We start from the raw sequence: 17,801 nt of genomic DNA, 5'->3' as shown, positions 1-17,801 counted from the left end.
AATAATGCTGCTTTGCATTTAAATCAGTAGTGTGCTTTCTTCATATGTTTTTTTTATTTGCAGGAACAAGCTCAAACAATGAGAAGAGTCTGGAGGTACAGAAATGAATACCATGATACAATCTACTATATTCCATTATAGTATATTTAGAATTAAACTTTATAAAGTTGTAACTTTGAAGTTACAACGTGTTGTGCTTTTGTGCCCATGTTAAGTGCAAAGACTAACAAAGGCTATAGTACTTAGTTTTTGGGATAATTGGAAGGATAATGTGGCATTACTGGTCTACTGAAAAGATTGGATATCACTAGTCATATATATTGCTTGTGTAGCCTTTAGCTATATGAAATTATTCAGGGGAATCTGGTGCTATGTTACAATAGTTTTTTGCCATGCTTTGTTTTTACTTGTGTGCACTTTTCAAAAAAATTGATAATACAATGTTGTACAAGAATGAAAATTAATTATACAGGTCTTTTTATCAAAGCACAATTTGGCATGTAACAACTCTTCCAAACATGGAATATTTGCTTAGAAATACAAACAACCAAAAAAACATCTACATGGACTTATAGTCAGTTAGCAGAGTTCCATTGCTTTGAATGTGGTTAAATGTGGTGATAGTTTATAAAGTTTCCCAGTAGCCTTGTTTGTGTAGAAAAGTCTAGTACAGTGAAATTCTCTTTTCCCAGTGAAACAATATATTGTCGATTCTCAGGCAGTGAGCTTCAGTTGGAATAAATATGCCGATAAAAAGTTCTGTTTCTATGACCAGTCATTAATTGATATGGTTCGCCAAAATGAAGATGGGATGTTAAATGAATTCTTCCGTCTGCTTGCAATTTGTCACACAGTCATGGTGAATAGGAATGGAGGTAAGAAGTATTCTTTCTGAGTGGGGATATATTAGATGAAAACGATTCCATGTCTTTTAAAATCTGAAATACTTACTTGTTCATTTTATACAACCTCATTATTTCATATTATTTATTATAGTTAAAAAATGTTTGTATTGATATACATTAATAATGAAGGATTTTAGCAATTTAGTATGGAGGCACAAATTCTTAGACGCCTGAAATGTAATTGGGAATTGATAAGATCTGGTATTTCAAAATAAATATGTGTAGATGTGTTAGAAATGAGCTAGACCTAATGGGCCTGAATTATTAAGGATAGTTAAGCAAAACATTGAGTAAGTTTTCTTACTTAAGTTTTCTGGACAAAACCATATTGCTATGCAAGGGATGCAAATTAGTTTATTATTTTGAACATAAGGAAAATACTATGTAGCACACACATACTTGATGGCTTATTTGTACACTGAAATTTAAAGTTGATCTAAGACATGCCCTACCCCAAATATAAATCTGCCATCACATTTTAAATTTACCTCCCCCTCCAATGCAACATGATTTTGCTTTACTTGCTTATTTTTGTTTAACTTTCCCTAATGAATCAGGCCAAATGTCCTTAAATTTGGAAGCAGCCTCTATAGCTGTTATATATAATAAAAAAAAACTATTCTATTCTCACAAACGTACTAAGCGATTTAAGAAAATTTTGTACAACTCTAAGTTGTGTAACTGCATTTCTTTCTCCTCAGCTGCCAGATTACCTCCTTCTACTGTTTCTTCTCTCAGTTTTCCCCATTCACTCTCTCACTAGCTCTTCACACAGCTGAATAGCTGTCCACTTTTCTCTCTTCTCTCTTTTCTGCTGGGCACTGCTTACCCACTCTTTCTGTATTTACTCGTTCACCAGCTCAGTTCACTTCTCTACTAGCACCTTCCTATCTACTTGCCTGCTGTTCACTTTATTGCATCTAAACATTCTCCTCAATTGCATTGTACTAGAATTGACCCTGGCTATGATCACTCTGTCCCTAGATATCTCATCTCCATTCTCCTCATCCCCTTCTAGAATGCCCCAGATTTATTTAATATTTATCTTTCTCTGTTCTTCTGCATGTCATGGCTCAGGTTTCTTTTTTGGAGCTCCAGGTCCATTCCAGACAGGGGCTTCAACAAAATGACTACTGGAGCTCACAACTGCTGATAAATATTGTCCATGCTGTAGGTGGTTAGCTGCTGGGAGACAGGATACGTAGGGGAGCATAAACCCTCTTACACATATGCAGTAAACATTAGTGTATAGAAATAGAGCAGAGGATATATGTTAAACGCGGAAGAGACGTCTATTAGTCAGTTTTGACACAGGCCTTCCCAGGGCGGGGTGGGTTTTGCTGCCGGAGGCCCGCAGGTCGCGACTCCTAGGTTAGCCTTCTGACGTAATAGATGAGAAACCAGTAGATGGGAGATCCAGCGGACAGACTCTGTGGTGGTAAAGCTGGGCAGGGTAATGAGCTGAGAATAACAGCACAGAATGAGAAGTACTGACGCCCCTCAGTGAGGTTTCAGGTCGAGCGAGCCAGAATAGGGGAGGAGATTTCAAATTCCCTGCCTCTTGAGTCACATGACCACAGCCGCGCACCACCCGAAAGCACGGGACATCTGCTGCGATCGTGAGCAGTAACAAGGAGAGGTAAGTTCCTAACAGTACCCCTCCCTCCCTTAGGGGTGGCCTCCGGACACCCTATAAGGCTTGTGAGGAAATTTTGCGTGAAAACTTCTCAAAATATCCAGGTCTCTAGCAGGGATCCAGCAGCGCTCCTCAGGTCCATAGCCTTTCCAATCAACCAGGAATTGTAATGAGCCTCTGGAAATGCAAGAGTTTAGAATTTCATTGATTTCGTACTCCTGATCTTGCATGGAAAGCGCTGCGGGCAGCTTCTTAGAAGAACAAAACTTGTTAATAACAAGTGGCTTCAGAAGAGACACATGGAACACATTAGGAATTTTCAAAGTGGGAGGTAAGATCAATCTAAAAGCCACTGGGTTAATGACTTCAGAAATTTTGAAGGGACCAATGAAACGGGTAGCGAATTTCCTGGAGGAAACCTGAAGGCGAATATTCCGCATAGACAACCATACTTTGTCACTGGGAGAGTGTAGAGGCGTGGGTCCTCTCTTTTTATCATAAGATTTTTTACTAGAGGCGGAAGTTTGAAACAGTCTGCGTTTGATTTGATCCCATCTACAGGAGAAATCTTGTAAAATAGAATCTACCACAGACACTCCAGATGCTGGTAAGTCATTAAATGGAGGAATTTTAGGAAGAAATCCCTGAAGGGCAAAGAAAGGAGAGACTGAAGTGGAGTCATGAGAGTGATTATTCTGGGCGAATTCTGCCCAAAGTAACAGATCAACCCAATCATCATGTTTAGCTGAAATATAGCAGCAGAGGAATGTCTCAAGCTCCTGATTGGTTCTTTCGGGCAGACAATTAGTTTGAGGATGGTAAGCAGATGAAAAATTTAACTTGATTCCACAGGCACGACAAAACGCCCTCCAAAATTTTGCCACAAACTGAGTTCCTTGGTCTGAGACAATCACATCTGGATAACCGTGAAGACGAAAGATTTATTTTATGAATAGTTGTGCCAGGATATGGGCAGATGGTAGACCCTTTAAAGGAACGAAATTAGCAGCCCGCGAGAAGCGATCTGTGATGACCCATACCACAGAGAATCCTTTGGAAATTGGTAAATCTGTAATAAAATCCATAGAGACATGACTTCAAGGACGATCCGGAATAGGAAGTGGATGCAATAACCCATAAGGAGCCTGCCGAGGAACCTTATTTTGAGCACAAGTAGAGCATGCAGCTACAAAATCCTGCACATCTGAGTGTAAAGAAGGCCACCAATAACTACGCAACACCTAAGAAGCTTGGGATGCAAATGGAGAGGAGCAAAAGTTTTCCCATGTGGAATAGCTAGGTGAGTAGGAGTAGTGGTCACAATACATTCTGGATCTAGAAGAATCCTCCTTAGCATCTGTAGAGTCACAAGAACGAGAGAGGGCGTCTACTTTTTTATTTCTGGAACCAGGCCTGAACGTGATAATCATATTGAAACGGGAAAAGAACAATGACCACCTGGCCTGATGAGGGTTTAGACAGGATGCGGATTGTAGATATAGAAGATTTTTGTGATACGTATATATTGTTATAGGAAATATGGCTCCCTTCATATGATGTTTCTATTCTTCCAGGGCTAATTTGATGGCAGGAAGTTCCCTGTATCCAATACCATAATTATTCTCCGCAGCGGATAATCTTCAGGAGAAGAAGCCACATGGAGAAAGCTTCCCAGAGGAGTTCTTTTGAGATAATATAGCTCCAACTCCGATAGAGGATGCATCTACCTCAAGGAAAAATGAAAAAGTGTGATCAGGCTGGCGCAGGATAGGAGCGGAGGTAAAGGCTCTCTTTAGAGAAATAAAGGCTTCCACAGCCTCAGGTGGCCAAAGTTTAGAATTGGCGGACTTCTTAGTTAATGCTGTGATGGATTTCACCAAGGAAGAGAATCCCTTGATGAACTGTCTGTAGTAACTGGCGAATCCCACAAACCACTGGACCGCCTTAAGTCCCACTGGCTGGAGCCACTCCAAAACCGCCTTCAGTTTCTCAGGGTCCATTTGAAGACCTGAACCTGAAACCATGTATCCCAGGAAGAGAAGATGATCCTTTTCAAAAACACATTTCTCCAGTTTGCAGTACAATCGATGTTGTCATAGCCGGTCAAATCCTAGGGCAAGATGCATCTGATGAGAAATTAGGTGAAAATATCAGGATATCATCATCATCATCAGTTATTTATATAGCGCCACTAATTCCGCAGCACTGTAGAGAGAACTCATTCACATCAGTCACTGCCCCATTGGAGCTTACAGTCTAAATTCCCTAACATAGACACATACACACACAAACAGACAGACAGAGAGACTAGGGTAAATTTTGCTAGCAGCAAATTAACCTACCAGTATGTTTTTAGAGTTGGGGAGGAAACGGAGCACCCGGAGGAAACCCACGAAACATAGGGAGAACATATAAATTCAACACAAATAAGGCCATGGTCGGGAATCGAACTCATGATCCCACTGCTGTGAGGCAGAAGTGCTAACCACAAATTGCTAAAGAATATCTCGAAAAATTTTGTTGATGAAATTTTGAAACACCGCGGGGGCATTGCATAGCACAGAGGGCATAACCAAGTACTCGAAATGTCCATCATGAGTGTTAAATGTCGTCTTATATTCGCCCCCCTGCTTGATAAGAATTGCAGGCACCTCTGAGATCCAGTTTGGAGAACACACAAGCCCCTCTAATTCTGTCAAACAACTCCAAAATCAGTGGTAAAGGATATTTACTCTTCACAGCAATGGTGTTAAGGCCTCGGTAGTCAATACAGAGATGAAGACCATCTTCTTTCTTTTTAACAAAGAAGAAGCCGGACTCTGCAGGAGAGGTTGATATATATAAGCAGACATGGAGCGTGACTCAGGTAAAGACATGCAAGAGTTCAATACAGCAGTCCCAGAGTATGTGAGGAGGTAACTTGGAAGCCTCCTTTTCACAAAATACATCAGCAAATGAACGGTATTGAGGAGGAATATCAGAGGATACCTCATGTAGGGAAGAGGTAGCTTCTAAGGGGTAAATGTATCAAGGTTGCGATTTTGCAAATCCAGCAATTTTCTCGGGACAGTTGAAACTCGCAGATGTTGAAACTCGCAGATTTCATGTAAAATCTCCAGAGTTGTGTTTCTGTCAAAATCACTATTTCCAAAATCGATAGAGATCAAACTCCCGACTCTAGGTATAAAACTCTCAAATGTATGAAGCTGCGATTAAGCAAACTCTCCTGAATTTGCTTTAAAACTCTCCAGATACAGCACGCTGCATCCTAGCAGCGTGTTCTGTAAAAACATCACTGTTACGCTGCCCTGCTAAAGAGCCAGAGGTCCGGCTGCTGTTAAAACTGTAAAAAATAGATAAAAGTTATAAAAAATAAAAAAAGCGTGGGGTCCCCCCTTTATTCACTATTATCCCTAGTGCTGCCAGACTACTGCTGGTTCCGTGAAAATCAGCAAAAAAATTTGCGTGGGGTCCCACGGTTTTCTCATAACCAGCACTAGGCAATCCAGCTGGGGTTGGTGGCACTATAGCAGGGGGACACGCAGCAGGGGTCCCCCTACCCTAATGGCAAACCAACCCCAGGCTGTTTAGCGCTGGACTGGATTCCCTTGGGAGTGGGATCCGCTGAAAAAATCGAGCGGACCTCCCCTCTAAGGACAACTAGCCAAATGCTGAAAGCACTAGGGCTCTTTCCACACCCCTAGGAGGTGGGTGTAGGGTAATAAAGGCTTTTTTCCCAAGAAGAAGAGAAGACATTACAAGCAGGACTTTTTGATACCAATAATTTTTGGAATTTTCAAGCCGGACTTTGGGAATAACAAATTTATTTGGGACTTGTTCAAGCCGGACTATTGGATACAAATGTCTTTAGGACTTGGTTTACAGCCATATTAGGATTAAAAGCTGCTGACAACAGATGAAAACATCAGTGATGAGTATATCAACATTTATTATTTTTAATAAAAATATGTGGCATAAATGAGGGTGTTTACTGTCTTTATTGTGGGTTTATTATTCTTATCAAATGTTGTGGTTTTAATGAGGGTGTGGTGGTTTATTTAACATTTTCTTTTGTGGAACTACAGGTCCCAGGCAGACGTGGGTGTCAGGGCATGTTGGCACTTGTAGTTCTCCAAGTGCCAACATGCCCTGGCTGCCATGGGTATGTTGGTTCTTGTAGCTATACAAGTATCAGCCTGCCCACACTGTTTATGGCACCCTGGCTGGCTGGGACTTGTAGTTCCACAAAAAAATGGTGTCTGTTTATTTTTTTACACTTTTATCACTTTTATTACCCTACACCCATTGCCCAGGGGTGTAGGAAGAGCCCTAGTGCTTTCAGCACTGGGCTGGTTGTCCCTAGAGGGGGGACCCGCTATTTTTTTTCAGCGGACCCCACTCCCAAGGGAATCCAGCCCAGTGCTAAACAGCCTGGGGTTGGTTTGTCATTATGGCAGGGGGACCCCTGCCGCATGTCCCTCCTATTATAGTGCCACTAACCCCGGCTGGTTTGCCTAGTGCTGGTTCAGTGAAAACCGGGGGGACCCCACACAAACTTTTTCCCAGCTTTTCACGGAACCAGCAGTAGTCTGGCAGCACTAGGTTTAATAGTGAAAAGAGGGGAGACCCCACGCTTTTCTTTTTTTAACTTTTATCTATTTTTTTAGATGACAGCAGCCAGGACCTATATAGCTATATAGACAGGCAGCGTAACAGTTATGTGTTTAGTAATCACGCTGCTATAACACAGGAGAGTTAGCTAAACACAGGGGTGTTTGACATCGCAGCAAAGCGCCAGAGATGACCAGCGATTTTGAAAATCGCAGCTTAATACATTTGAGAAATTTGGACTAAAATCGCGGGTTTGCCGCGATTTTAACACCCTGAAAATGTCGGCCCTTGATACATTTACCCCTAAGAGTCTTTTTGCTTTAGGAAGACATAGAGAGTGGCAAGCGGATCCCCAGGAAAGTACTTTGGCTTTGTGCCAATCCAGAGTGGGGGAATGAAGTCTGAGCCAGGGAAGGCCAAGCACCAAAGGATTAATAGCCTCAGGAATTACTAGAAATGAAATGGTCTCCGTATGCAAAGCTCCAATCTGAAGAGACAAATTAACGGTACTTTTTTAATAGATCCTCCTAGTATGCGGCTCCCATCTATTGTTATGGCAATGGAAGGATTCAGCTGAAGAGTAGTTAAGGATAATTTGGAGACAGTGGCTGCACTTATGAAACTCCCTGCAGCCCCCAAATCAATGAGAGCAGTAAAATAATCTGGTTATCACCATATATTAAGAGGGCCTGGATAGAAAAACTGGAATCATATGGAGAGGAATGAAAACACCTAACCTGAACTCTCCGGAGCCGGTTAGGTCTTGTCGTTTCCTGGCCATTTGGGACAATTACGCAGCAGGTAACCTGGTTCCCCACAGTACAAGCATAAATGATTCTTGAATCGTCTCTCCCTCTCCTCCAGAGAGGAGCTCTGCCCAATTGCATGTGTTCTTCAAAAGATACCATAGGACACTGAAAGCTAGGAGCCAAACGAAACCCTGGATGGTGGGACATCTCCTTTTTCTGAGTACGTTCACGGAAACGTATATCAATTTGGTTGCACAGTGAAATCAATGCATCCAAAGAGAAAGGAAGTTAACGACCCGCCAACTCATCTTTTGATCTGCTCTGATAGTCCTTTCCACAAGGTGGCCACAAGGGCTTCATTGTTCCAGCGAAGTTTGGACTCCAGAGTACGAAATTGGAGAGTGTATTAACCTCGAGGGAGAGTACCTTGACGAAGGCGTAGAATACCTGAGGCTGCGCTGGAAACTCGTACGGGTTCATCAAAGATACGCCTGAAGGTCTCGAAAAGGTGGCAGAATTGTCCCAACTATATTGCATACCTGCTATTGTTGGCGCAACTCAGAGGAAGGTGTGGAATCTAACGTGCCCCTGATATTCACCAGGGACCCCCGCAAGGAGGTATGGACTCCGCTGCAGGGACACGCAGGTCGCAGTCCTTCCACGAGTCAACAGCGAGATACAAAGAGGTGTCAGACAGGCCGGGTTAGTAACGTTCTGGTAGTAAAAGGTACACAAGGATACCCAGAAGAATGATGAGACAAGCCGGTTCGGTAACGTTCAGGAAGCGCAGTACAAAGGAAAATCCAAATAGGGGTGGTCAAACGGTCTGGGTCAGAAGGTCACAAGCAGAACAAGGAAGGTCAGAAACAATGCAGAAAACTGGCAACACACAATATAAACGCTGGAGGCAGAAATACCTGGCACAGGTGCAGTGACAGAAAGTGCCTTATAAAGCCCAGGGGGCCAATAGAATTGTAGTGGGCGGCAGCGCTGCGGCAATTATGCAGATGGCCGTCCTGAGGAGACAGTGGGACAGCGCCTGACACTATACCCTCCTCTTCTTCCTCCTCCTCCTTGAGGAATATGTTGAGGAATCAAGGGTTTTAGGCTATTTGAATCTTCAAATAAGCGAGATAATGCATCCGCTCCTCCGTTCATAGTACCAGGGCAAACTGTGAGCGTCATGTTGAATCGAGCAAAGAAGGATGCCCATCGTGCTTGCCGCGGTTAAGGCAATGTGCTTCCTGAATGAAGACTAGGTTCCGATGATCGGTAAACACGGTAACAGGATATATAACCCCTTTTAACAGATGTCGCCATTCCTCCAGGGCATCCTTGATGGCCAGTAACTCCTTATTCCCAATTCCGTAATTGTATTCGCTAGGAAGGAATCGTGTGGAGAAAAACCCACATGGGTTGTGCGAGCCAGAAGGATACTTTTGAAATAGCACAGCTCTAATGCCTACAGAGGATGCATCCACTTCTAGCAAGAAGGGTCGTTTCTGGTCAGGCTGGGAGAGAACTGGAGCTGAAGAAAACACCTTTTTTAGTATTGCAAAGGCAGAAGTGACCTCCGTGGACCAAATCCTAGGATTGCAGTCTTCCTGGTTAAGGCTGTGATTGGTGCAATGATGGAGGAGAATCCCTGAATAAATTGGCGATAATAATTTACAAAGCCAATGAACCTTTGAATAGCCTTAAGGCCTTGTGGCAGAGGCCAATCCAGGATAGCCGTCACCTTGGTGGGATCCATACACAGTCCTTGACCTGACACAATAAATCCAAGAAAGGGTACTTGAGTTACTTTGAATACACAATTCTCCAGCTTGCAGTAAAGGTGGTGTTTCCGGAGTCTGTGTAGGACCTCCTTCACTTGTTCCTGATGGGTTTTCAAATCTTTAGAGAATATTAATATATTATCTAAATAGACTACCACAGAGGTGTATAACAGATCCTGAAAGATGTCATTGACAAATGTTTGAAAGATAGCCGGGGCATTACAGAAGCCAAAGAGCATCACCAGGTACTCGAAGTGCCCATCCCTGGTATTAAAGGCCTTCTTCCATACGTCCCCTCTCTTAATGCGAATCAGATTTTTATCCCCATGGAGGTCTAATTTGGGAAAAATTGTGATCCTTTGAGTCTGTCAAAGAGGTCAGAGATGAGGGGTAGTGGATATCGATTTTTGATGGTGATGCGATTAAGAGGACGATAATCGATACAAGGACGAAGAGACCACCCTTCTTTTTGACAAAGAAGAAGCCTGCATCGGCCGGGGATGTGAACTTACAGATGAATCCCTGTTTAAGGTTTTCTTTGATGTATTGGGACATGGACAACATCTCTGGTCGAGATAACGGATACGTCTGCCCCTTGGGAATAGGTTGGTCAGGGGGACAAAACAATAGCGCAATCCCAGGGACGATGAGGAGCCAGGGTTTCTGCTTCAATCTTTCTGAATACATCTTGGAACTCCATATATGCAGCAGGAAGACTGGTTAGCTTGAAGTGAGCCATAATTTGAGATTTGAGAGGCAAGACCTTGGTCAAACATTTATGAAGACATCCTGAACCCCACGCTGTGACTTAAGCGTGGCCCCAATCCATTTGAGGTGAATGCATCTTTAACCACGGTAGCCCCAAGATGAGTGGGTTAATGGACTAAGAACCAAAAGTTGGATCATCTCGCTATGAAGTGCTCCTACCATCAACCGAACTGAAGAAGTCACTGAGGAGATGGAGCCATTGATGACACGACTACCGTCGACTGCCATCAAAGATAACGGTTGAGGCAAGGATTTCAAAGGTATTTGGAGCTGCGAGGCAAGATCGCAGAAATGAAGTTCCCGGAGGAGTCGGAGTCCACAAAGGCCATGGTGGAGAAAGGACCTTTAGGGGTGCTCAGGATGACAGCCATAAGAAATTCTGGGGAATTCTTGGAGTAGGGAGCAACAGTGGACTCTCCTAAAGCGGCCTACACCGAGTTTCCTGGTCTTTTGGGGCAAACTCTCAGAAGATGTCCCGGATCTCCACAATAAAGACACAGGCGTTGTGGGCAATGACGCAGGCGGCCCTCCCGAGGAGACAGCGGTACGGCGCCTGACAAGAATTATGTAAACTGGGGTCATTGCGCTCCCATAAGGGAGATGGCCATGCTAAGGCTTGACCCCAATAATAAAGAAATAATGTAGACCACTTTAGTTTTTTCGGTAGGAAAATTCTCAGACTGCAATTCGAATTGGATGGCGCATTGATTTAGGAACCCGTGGGAAGCTTTAGGATCCCATCGAATTTTGGAGGGTTTGGAATCTGAAGCTGAGAAGTCGCAGATGCAGCAGCCACAGAGCTACGCTGAGAGGAGCAAGGTTGTGGAGGTGAAAGGGGAGGAGGTGGTGTGGCCGCCTGAGAAGTAAGAGTATTCTGAAGAGTATCCAGATGAGCAGACATACTCTGTAGGAACTGTAGCAACTGGGTCTGAGTCTTTTCTTGTTCCTCTACCCGAGCGGCAAGATATTCTAGAAGATCTCTAGCAGAGAGGTTATCGGATGTGTCCATCTTGGTAGGCAGTGTCAGAACAAACTGTTACATTTATTGGGAGACGTAACTATTAGTGTTGACTAGAGATGCGCACCGGACACTTTTGGTGTCTCGTGTTTTGTGTTTTGGGTTCGGATTTGCTTGATGTTTTGGGTTCGGATTTGTTTCGCAAAACACCTGTCGAAAGGTTTTGGTTTGGATTTAAGATTTTGGATTCGGATTTATTTTGAAAAAAGCATAAAAAGTTCCAAAATCAAGTTTTTGGGCTTATTTTCACTCCTACGCTATTATTAACCTCAATAACATTCAATAACAATCATTTCCACTAATTTCCAGTCTAATCTGTACACCCTCACACCTCACAATATTGTTTTTAGTCTAAAACGTTTCACCGAGGTAGCTTTCTGGACTGCATAGTGGAGTGGTCCCGGTACCCAATTTGGTACCGGGGCCACAATATATCACCCTCAACTGGTCTCAATTCCACCAAAAAAGTATCTGGACTGCGTAGTGGAGTGGTCCCCACAATATAATAAAAAAATCCCTCAACTGGTCTGAATTCCACCAAAAAAGTATCTGGACTGCGTAGTGGAGTGGTCCCCACAATATAATAAAAAATCCCTCAACTGGTCTGAATTCCACCAAAAAAGTATCTGGACTGCGTAGTGGAGTGGTCCCCACAATATAATAAAAAAATCCCTCAACTGGTCTGAATTCCACCAAAAAAGTATCTGGACTGCGTAGTGGAGTGGTCCCCACAATATAATAAAAAATCCCTCAACTGGTCTGAATTCCACCAAAAAAGGATCTGGACTGCGTAGTGGAGTGGTCCCCACAATATAATAAAAAAAACCCTCAACTGGTCTGAATTCCACCAAAAAAGTATCTGGACTGCGTAGTGGAGTGGTCCCCACAATATAATAAAAAAAACCTCAACTGGTCTCAATTACACCAAAAAAGTATCTGGACTGCATAGTGGAGTGGTCCCCACAATATAATAAAAAATCCCTCAACTGGTCTGAATTCCACCAAAAAAGTATCTGGACTGCGTAGTGGAGTGGTCCCCACAATATAATAAAAAAACCCTCAACTGGTCTCAATTACACCAAAAAAGTATCTGGACTGCATAGTGGAGTGGTCCCCACAATATAATAAAAAATCCCTCAACTGGTCTGAATTCCACCAAAAAAGTATCTGGACTGCGTAGTGGAGTGGTCCCCACAATATAATAAAAAACCCTCAATTGTTCTGAATTCCACCAAACAAGTATCTGGACTGCGTAGTGGAGTGTCCCCGGTACCCAATTTAGTACCGGGGCCACAATATAATAATAAAACCCTCAACTGGTCTGAATTCCAGTGCACAGATGGCCGACACCGGATGGACGTCTAAAACCAACATAGTAGTTAAGGGCGCAGTTCCTCTTTTTTTATGACTGCACAAACAATTAACGTTGTAATAGAAATGACAGTTTTTTGTTTTCTTAAATATAGAAAGAAAGAAGGTAGTACTAGAAATGGCAGTTATTTTTTTTTTTTTAAATAGAGAAAGAAAGAAGGTAGTAATAGAAATGGCAGTTATTTTTTTTTTTTTTTAAATAGAGAAAGAAAGAAGGTAGCAATAGAGAGGGCAGTTCCTCTTTTTTGGAACTGCACAAACAGTGATGAAAATGAAGGTGGAGCTGGTGGCATGTCACGGTCCTTTTCAGAGGACAACCTCCTGACCAGCAGGTCTTTGCACCGCTGTAGACTTGTGTCCGCCGGAAACAGAGACACAACATAAGCTTTAAACCGAGGATCGAGAATGGTGGCCAGAATGTATTCCTCTGACTTTAAAAGACTGACCACCCTCGGATCCTGGCAAAGCGTAGGAAGGGCTTCATCCACAAGAGCTACATGCTTGGTGGAATCGCAATGGTGTACCAGCTGGCAGTGTCGGAACTGACTTCTCGTGTGGCAAGTTCAAATGGCTGCAGAACCTTGCACAACACGGAAATCATTCTCCAGTGCGCTTGACTCAGGCGCATCCCCACTCCTTTTCCTATGTCGTAGGTGACTGTGTAGGCTTGAATGGCCTTTTGATGCTCCTCCATCCTCTGCAGCATATAGAGGGTGGAGTTCTAGCACGTCACTACCTCTTGTTAATTTAGATTGCAAGGCTTGTAAATAATTTGAAGATAAAAAAAAGCAGGCTGCACAGACTGTGGAGCTAGAAAGTGAAATTAAATGGACTACGTTACGTTGGTGGCTATCTATGCCCCCCGCCCTACACTTGTAGTTGAATATAAAAAAAGCAGCCTGCATAGACTGTAGAACTAGAAATTCAAATATACAAAGAAATGGACAAAGGCAGTTTGGTATCTGTCTGCATCAGATCCCCTCTCCATTAGGAGTAAAATAGAAAACTATTCAGCCGTTATATAATCTAGAATATAAATAGAAATTTAGAAAGGCAATTTGGTATCTGTCTGCATCATAATCATCAACATCCTCCTCAGCGCCAGCTACATCAATATCCTCCTCCCGGTGTACAACATTCACACCTTGATTAGCCAAATCTGTAACTGGACTGTGGGTGATCTTTCCAGCATATGCAGAGGGCGTGCTGCAAATGGTGGAAGAAGCCACCTCTTCCCGTACAGTGATGGGAAGGTCAGGCTTCGCAACCACCAACACCCTTGGACTCGCCTTGGGGATTTGTGATAATTTCTCTTTAGAAGGCAGAGTTGTTTGCTGTGTTGTTGCTGACAGCATAACTCTCTTAAATTTTGAGTAGGGGGGGGAGGAGGGCTTAGTTCCTTGGGTGAAGCTGAACCACTAGTCATGAACACGGGCCAGGGCCTAAGCCGTTCCTTGCCACTGCGTGTCGTAAATGGCATATTGGCAACTTTACGTTTCTCCTCAGATGATTTTAAGTTTCTCTTTTTGCTACTTTTACTGAACTTGGGCTTTTTGGATTTTACATGCCCTGTACTAGGAGATTGGGCATCGGGCTTGCCAGACGACGTTGATGGCATTTCATCGTCTATGTCATGACTAGTGGCAGCAGCTTCAGCATTAGGAGGGAGTGGGTCTTGATCTTTCCCTACTTTATCCTCCAAATTTTTGTTCTGCATTATATGTAGCACAAGAGAGCGTACCCCTAAGCCACACACACTCGGCAAAGCCTTTAAAAATGATATGCGGCACAGGAGAGTACCACTGGACTGGAGTTATACAGCAGTACCACTGGACTTATACTGCAGAATCAGTGACATTTGTAATATGGCAGTAACAACAATGGACTTATACTGCTGAATCAGTGAACTTTGTAATATTGCAGTACCACTGGACTTATACTGCAAAATCAGTGAACTTTGTAATATTGCAGTACCTATGGACTTATACTGCAGAATGTGTGAACTTTGTAATATTGCAGTACCAATGGACTTATACTGCAGAATGAGTGAACTTTGTAATATTGCAGTACCACTGGACTTATACTGCAGAATGAGTGAACTTTGTAATATTGCAGTACCAATGGACTTATACTGCAGAATGTGTGAACTTTGTAATATTGCAGTACCACTGGACTTATACTGCAGAATGAGTGAACTTTGTAATAATGCAGTACCATTAGACTTATACCTGAGAATGAGTGAACTTTGTAATATAGCAGTACCAATGGACTTATACTTGAAAATCAGTGAACTTTGTAATATAGCAGTACCACTAGACTTATACTGCTGAATCAGTGAACTTTGTAATATAGCAGTACCAATGGACTTATACTGCAGGATTGTTTTGGGATATTTTTTTTTTTTTTATAATTACTTTTTTTGTAATTTTTTTTATAACTATTTTTGAAATTTTTTATAATTTGGGAATAATGGGGAAATAACAATGCCCTTAGAAGGACAGAGCACAGGACACAGCACAGGACCCAGCAGCACCGCTGAACTCAGAAGGACAGAGCACAGGACACAGCACCACTGGACTGAGCAGAACACAGAGCACAGCACAGCACAGAACTGAACAGCATGAGATATAGCAGTACAGAGGACCACCTAACACACCCTCCATCTACCCTGATCAATGCCCGAGTGAAGATGGCGGCGACTAGCGGGCAATTAATAGGATCCGAGTATCGCGAGATCCGACAGCGGGATTATGACTCAGAGCCTCGGTTTCAGTTTTGCAATTGGCGGGAATACCTGGATCTGTCTCGGATCCGGCTCGGATCCGCAACGTTCGGGTGGGCTCGGATTTCAGAAATCCGAGTGCGCTCATCTCTAGTGTTGACACAGACCTTCCCAGGGCACAGAGTCTAATGGACCTCCCAATCTTCACCATGACCCACCGCAAAGCGGGATGGATTTTGCTGCCGGAGGCCCGCAGGTCGCGACTCCTAGGTTAGCCCCCTAATGTAATAAATGAGAAACCAGTAGATGGGAGATCCAGCTGACAGACTCTGTGGTGGTAAAGCTGGGCAGGGTAATTAGCAGAGAATAACGGCACAGAATGAGGAGTACTGAACACGGGCAGCTGAGAAGAGGAATAGACAGGTTGGATATACAGTAATTCAGCTGGGTCAGATACACAGTGGACACAGGCAGCAAAAGGGTCAAATAAGCAGAGGTCATACACAGGGAAATCAGGAAGATCAGCATAGGTACACAGAGGTGAGCCAGATGCCAAGTAGTAACTCGTTGCTCTGACACAGGCAGTGTGTCAGAGCGAGTCAGAAATAGGAGAGGAGATTTCAGATTCCCCGCCTCTCGAGTCACATGACCGCTACCTCGCACCACCTGGAAGCACGGGGCATCTGCTGCGATCACGAGCAGGAACGAGGAGAGGTAAGTTCGTAACAATATGAAGCAGAGAAACAAGGGAGTCTGTTCATGCTCTTTATTATGGCACTCTTCTACTGGCTTTCAGGAACACCTGTTATAAAACAAAGTATCTGCACTGCAAGTAGCTCTACTAATGTAATATAAACAAAATGCACTATTCTCTTCAACCTCAGTCCCTTTTAAGAATATAAACAAACATTAATCACTTTACTTTAGTAGTGCTATTTGTTTTTTACAGCCCGTTCATGCAGCTGTTGAAGACTTCTCTGAGTTCCAAGCACATTAGCTTTCAATTTCAAAATGACTTCTGGTCAATTTGCCCCATATCCATCTCAGAAATCATGACATTTAGGCAACATACAATATAATCCTGCACTACCTTAGTAGTATAACTAATGGAACGTGCTGCAGGCAGCAAAGGTCAGGGTAAAAATACAAGCTGTAAAAGATTGTGATCTTGGTTGGCATTTACTTTTGAATTCCTTTTTTTTACTTTTCTTTGTTTGATTAGATGAGTTGGTGTATCAAGCAGCAAGTCCTGATGAGGAAGCATTAGTCACGGCAGCAAGGAATTTTGGCTTTGTTTTTTTATCCCGTACACAGGATACCATCACTACAAATGAGCTTGGAATAGAGAAAACCTACAAAGTTCTTGTTCTCCTTGACTTCAATAGTGTTCGCAAGAGGATGTCTATATTGGGTGAGCAGTCCGGTTCCTTGTGTGGGTCACTTAGGATTGTTTTCATCACATGTAGCTTATGTCTATTTGTGTAATAACAATTTTATTAATAGTCAGGGACCCTGAAGGAAAGTTGAAGCTTTACACTAAGGGAGCAGATGATGTTATTCTGAAGCGCCTTCATCCAGATTGTTTTAATGAGGAAATGACTGAGAAATCATTGGAAGTGAGTACTGAACTCTCAGTTTGTCTATTGTAGTGTGCTTGCATTTTATATCTATTTGTAGCTGAGTTCAAGTTATTCTTCTGTGCCATGTGACATCCCAGGCTCAGAGTGGCTCCCTGCTGGATACTTCATTAGGCTGTCAACACATGTGGGGGCCAAAGTGACTACGCAGACCAGTCAAACTCAGAACATGTTCAATTAGATTTTTATTTGTGTGCCTGATTGACTGATTCAGAGCCAAATTTTAGTTGATTAATAACTGGGTAACTGTAAATTGGAAATAAGTAAGTGTTTCTCACCTTTGGATAGTGGTATTAGTAACAGTCAAACATGACTATGAGCTCTCAGTTTGTCAGATTTTTAGGCAAGTAAATTCATTAATTGAAGCCTGAGTATAATTTTGTTAGCTTGCTAAAAGATTTCAATAATAAGGTGACTTGTGTGATCCTAAATTAAATATACTGGGAATTTTATATATACATTAGTGCAAACCTTCTCTGTCCACACTGAAGCTGCTCATCTTCCATTCCCCTGACATCAACTGTCAACTGACAGCAATTGAGCTCTGTATACTCAATATATGTCCAGGCTCATGCCATCTCCTTCCTCATTTTAACTCCCAATGCA

General features: G+C 42.9%; 1 protein-coding gene across 1 annotated transcript in view; it reads left to right on the top strand.

Annotated features, from left to right (window-relative positions):
- The window catches only part of ATP8B3 (ATPase phospholipid transporting 8B3), a 301,811-nt gene that overhangs the window by 87,134 nt on the left and 196,876 nt on the right, over positions 1–17,801 (top strand). Inside the window, exons 13-16 of the mRNA XM_075201547.1 lie at positions 64–95; positions 719–875; positions 16,781–16,969; positions 17,062–17,174. Of these exons, the coding sequence (XP_075057648.1) occupies positions 64–95; positions 719–875; positions 16,781–16,969; positions 17,062–17,174 (491 nt within the window). The remainder of the gene's footprint in view (positions 1–63; positions 96–718; positions 876–16,780; positions 16,970–17,061; positions 17,175–17,801) is intronic.

Source organism: Mixophyes fleayi, chromosome 1, assembly GCF_038048845.1.
Source record: "Mixophyes fleayi isolate aMixFle1 chromosome 1, aMixFle1.hap1, whole genome shotgun sequence".
Classification (NCBI taxonomy): Eukaryota; Metazoa; Chordata; class Amphibia; order Anura; family Limnodynastidae; genus Mixophyes; species Mixophyes fleayi.
Note: the sequence above shows the minus strand (reverse complement) of the source record. Positions and strands in the feature narration are given on the sequence as shown.